At 39.0% G+C, this 4765-nt stretch overlaps 1 protein-coding gene across 1 annotated transcript; it reads right to left on the reverse strand.

Moving 5' to 3' along the window:
• Nucleotides 1-2422: 2422 nt before the first annotated feature.
• On the reverse strand, nt 2423-3367 carry LOC118582726 (olfactory receptor 4F3/4F16/4F29-like). The gene has a single exon (XM_036185802.1). It carries the CDS (start codon nt 3359-3361, stop codon nt 2423-2425), a length of 939 nt encoding a protein of 312 aa, XP_036041695.1. The 5' UTR covers nt 3362-3367.
• Nucleotides 3368-4765: the final 1398 nt, after the last annotated feature.

A 4765-nucleotide genomic window follows, 5' to 3' on the forward strand; every position in this document is an offset into this window, starting at 1 on the left:
GCCTCAGGTCCCATTGCCTGTAGTGAAAGGTTTACTTTCTACCTCTGGAGGCAACTAAGAGAGATACCAGTGGCTATAATGTTTTGCAAGTCCCTTGGAAAAACCTAACCAACAACTCAAAAGAAGGCTTCTCATGCCTGGTGTTGGAATTTTTATTATATAGTCTTTTGGGCTCCTAGAGACAGCATTGCCAGCACAGGCATTTGCTCGGCTATGTTCATATCAGCATTGTTTGTAATACCAGAGCCTGGAAACAACCTAGATGCCCTTCAACTGAAGAATGGATAAAGAAAATGTGGTACATATACACAATGGAGTACTACTCAGCAGAGAAAAACAATGACATCATGAGGATTGCAGGCAAATGGATGAATCTAGAAAAAATCATCCTGAGTGAGGTAACCCAGACTCAGAAGGACAAACATGGTATGTACTCACTCATAGGAGGATGCTAGATGTAAAACAAAGATGACTAGACTGATACACAACTACAGGGAGGCTACCTAGAAAACAAGACCCTAGGAAAGACACAGGGATCGCCCAATGACAGAGAAATGGATGAGATCTACATGAACAACCTGGGCCACAGTGCAAGTAATGAAGGGCAAGCTTTGAGGAAAAGAAAGTTTAGGGGAGCAGGAGATCCCAGCTGGATCAAGAACAGAAAGGGAGAACAAGGAATAACAGATCATGATAAATGATGACCACATGAGAACAGGAATAGGCAGAGTGCTCGAGAGGTCCCCAGAAATCCACAATGATACATCTTCTGTAGACTACTGGCAATGGTTGAGAGAAAGCCTGATCTGACCTAGTCTGGTGATCAGATGGCCAAACACCCTAACAGTCGTGCTGGAACTCTCATCCAATAACTGATGGAAGTGGATGCAGAGATCCTCTGCCAGGCCCCAGGTGGAGCTCCAGGAGTCCAATTATCAAGAAAGAGGAGCGACTGTAAGAGTGTGAATTGTTGAGACCAAGATTGGAAAAAGCACAGGGCCAAATAGCAAAACAAATGGAAACACATGAATTATGAACCAAAAACTGTGGAACCCCTAACTGGATCATGCCCTCCAAATAAGTGAGCCAATTTAATAGCTTGAACTGTTTGGGAGGCACCCAGGCAGTGGGACCCGGTCCTATCCTTAGTGCTTGAGCTGTCTGTTTGGAACCTTGAGCTTACACAGGGACACTTTGCTCAGCCTGGAGGGAGGGGACTGGACCTGCCTGTACTGAATCCACCAGGTTGAATTGAGTCCCCAAGAGAGTCTTGGCCCTGGAGGAGATGGGAATGGAGTGGAGGGGCTGGGGGGAAGAAGGGAATGACAGAAGGGAGGACAGGGGAACCCATGGCTGATGTGTAAAGTTAAAACATAAATATAATAAATAAAAAAGGAGAAAAAAATATATATATACATACAGTTATACAGTTCTATTACAGACTTTATGGGTATTTTTAGGTAGATGGTTAATAGTATGGAATTTTATTAATATACTTTTTATTTTCTAACATCCTTACTGTTATTTTATACTTATCCTGCCTAGTTAAGTATTTATTACCTTCCTCCTCTGTAAGCAATGGCCCCTGTTTTTCCACTTTCTTCTATCTGACCACTTGTCCCCTGCTATCCCCATCTCGATTGCACAGCCACACACCACACCCAGAAATGGTACCTTTTTGCTCTCCTGGTATCTGTATTTACTACAGATTATGTAATTACATCAGAAGATTTGGGGCTAGGAGCCTCTGATGAAAAAGAACATCCATTTGCCTGAAAATTTCATGATTTCATTTTTCTTTGCAGCTGAGTAGTATTAAGCATTGTATGTGTACTGTTTCTTTCCTCTTTTTATTTTATTTTTGAGATTATAATATAATTACATTTATCACTTCCCTCTTCTCCCTCCAAACACACTCATGAACCCTCCCAGCTCTCCTTTAAACGCATGATTACCTTTTCAACTAATTGTTATTGAATACAAAAATATAACCTGTTCAGTCCTATAATGTTATTGATTCCAGTAAATTTTTTATTGTTTTCTGTGTTTCTATATCACTAGTTTCTGCTTTTATTTTTATTATTTCTTGCATTTGACTGGGTTTGAATTTTTCCAAAATTTTTAGGTGAGTAATAGCATCTTAGAGAGTATATAAATAGCTTTAAAAAGTAATAAACTGATAATCTTGAAATAAAATAAAAGTAAATACTTGAGCTGGAAATGTTGTATAATTACTACATATTTGTGTTCACTATCTGAGTCAATATAAAACTTTATTTAATTAAATCTTTCTTCTTTGAATGTACAAAATGAGCATTGTTAAAGAACATAACACTCATTAATTATGCACACCAGTGATGCCATTTCAAAAATGCCTCATATGGAGCATACTATTATTCAAATAAAGATATTATTATATCATTTATGAAATATTTCTGGAAGTTAATAATGTTTTGAAAACTCTGTTTATTGCTGCCTTCATCTCTTTGTTCCTGAATGTGTAGATGACTGGATTTAGAAATGGAGTGAGGACTGCATCAAAAAGAGCAAGGAATTTGTCTATTTGGGAGTCAGGGTGTGGCCATGTATAAACAAACAGTGTGGGACCAAAGAATAAAAACACCACAGTGATATGAGCTGAGAGAGTGGAGAGGGCTTTGGATGAACCACCTGAAGAATGTTTCCAGACGTTGAACAGGATGAAGATGTAAGAAATGAGAAGCAACAAGAAAGAACCAGCACAGATGAACCCACTGTTGATAGTGACCATGAACTGCAATTTGTAGGTGTCTGTGCAAGCCAATTTGAGAAGCTTAGGAAGGTCACAGTAAAAGCTGTTAAATACATTTGGGCCACAGAAGGGTAAGTCAATAATAAAAGCCAGCTGGAACAATGAGTGGCTAATGCCCAGACCCCAAGATGCAGCCAGAAACAAAACACATACTCTTGGGCTCATGATGATCATGTAATGGAGAGGCTTACATATGGCCACATATCTGTCAAAGGCCATTGCCAAGAGCAACACCATCTCCACACCACCAATGACATGGATAAAAAAGATCTGAGTGATACAGCCTCCAAAAGAGATGACTTTGTGCTTTCTAAACAAATCATAAACCATCTTGGGGGAAGTAACAGAACAGGCTGCCAAGTCAATGAAGGAGAGACATGCCAGAAGGAAGTACATGGGGGAGTGTAAGTGAGTGTCAACGGTCACAGAGAACACAATGAGGATGTTTCCAGTCATGCTTAGCACATAGAGCACAGAGGCAAACACAAGGAGCAGGAGCTGAATCTCCCAGGAGTGGGTGAGCCCCAGAAACACAAATTCAGACACCACTGTGTGGTTCCCTCCATCCATTGATTCAGCCAACTCGTCTGCAGATACACCTGAGAACTAAGGAAATGAGTAAGAAAGTAGGATCATTAGGGATTATAGTAATTTATCATTTGTGTGCATATTATAAAGAGAACAATTTAATAATAAAATTTATCACATGGGCTGGATAATGATGATACTGATGATAATAAGGATGACAGTGATGCTACAATAACAGAATAACTCAAACATAGAAACTTCCAACAAAGCCTCCAATAGCCTGAAATTAATGAGAAAAATCACACAAAACTAAAATTTTCACAGCTATCTATACCAACAAGTGGATTGTGCAAGCAAGAAATTATATTTGTTTACAAATACAAAAGAATGCATAGGAAACTTACTTTTCTTCAAAGGTACATAAGACCACAGTGTTACAACTGACCATGCCATACCAACTCATTTCTTCACTTCATTCCAATTTTCAAATTTTAGATAAAACTTATACAAAGAGACTGCTTAAAGGGAAACATTAACTTCAAAATTAATTGTTGAATCTCTACTCACAAGTGAGAACTTAAGCTAGAACTGAATTTAAAATAGGCTAAACCAAAAGGTAGAGTTTGAGATTAAATAAATGAAATTTATGTAATATATGAAGAGCAATGACTTTATCAAAGGCAGAATGTACATTCTTTGTCATGTTGACCAGGTTCCCTATTCTTCTAAGTCATCTCTTTTTTCTTTGTATTATTTACCTTCTTTTCACAAGTTTTTTTTTTCATTTTTCTTTATTAAGAAATGTTCTACTCACTCCACATGCTATCCACAGAACCCCCTCCTCCCTCCTCCCTCCTCCCTTCTCCCTCCTCCCTCCTCCCACCCCCTAGCACTCTTTCCCAAGCCACCCCACATACCCACATCCCCTAAATCAAAGTCTCCCATGGGGAGTCAGCAGAGCCCAGCACACTGAGCCTAGGCAGGTCCAAGCCCCTTCCCACTGCACCAAGGCTGTGCAAGGCATCACACCACAGGCACCGGATTCTAGAAGCCTGCCCATAGACCAGAGACAGTGATCTCTTTTTTAATGTGCTTTTAAAAAAATGGGATTATCCTAATCATTTTAAATATAGTTTAGTGATATTGAATATTTCATGTTATTACAAAATAAACTTCATCATGCAACTTTGAATGTTATATCTATGAAACAACTCTAAAGCATGACTCCTAAGACCCTTTTCTGGCTTCTGGTAACCATTCTACTTTCTGTACATGTCAATTTGACAACTTCATATGTTGAGTACATTTTGAATCACACAGGGCCTTTTATTCTGCCACTGGTTTGCCTCTCTTACCATAATCTACTTCAGACTGGTCTACTGAGTCTTTTCTCAGCTGCTTCCAAGTTTCATTAAGATTTTACCAAGCCTCTACTGTTCATAGCAC

Source organism: Onychomys torridus, chromosome 4 (assembly GCF_903995425.1).
Source record: "Onychomys torridus chromosome 4, mOncTor1.1, whole genome shotgun sequence".
Lineage (NCBI taxonomy): Eukaryota > Metazoa > Chordata > Mammalia > Rodentia > Cricetidae > Onychomys > Onychomys torridus.

Coding starts and splice junctions, on each gene's coding strand:
- LOC118582726 (XM_036185802.1), bottom strand. CDS start 3,361: ATGGATGGAGGGAACCACACAGTGGTGTCTGAATTTGTGTTTCTGGGG.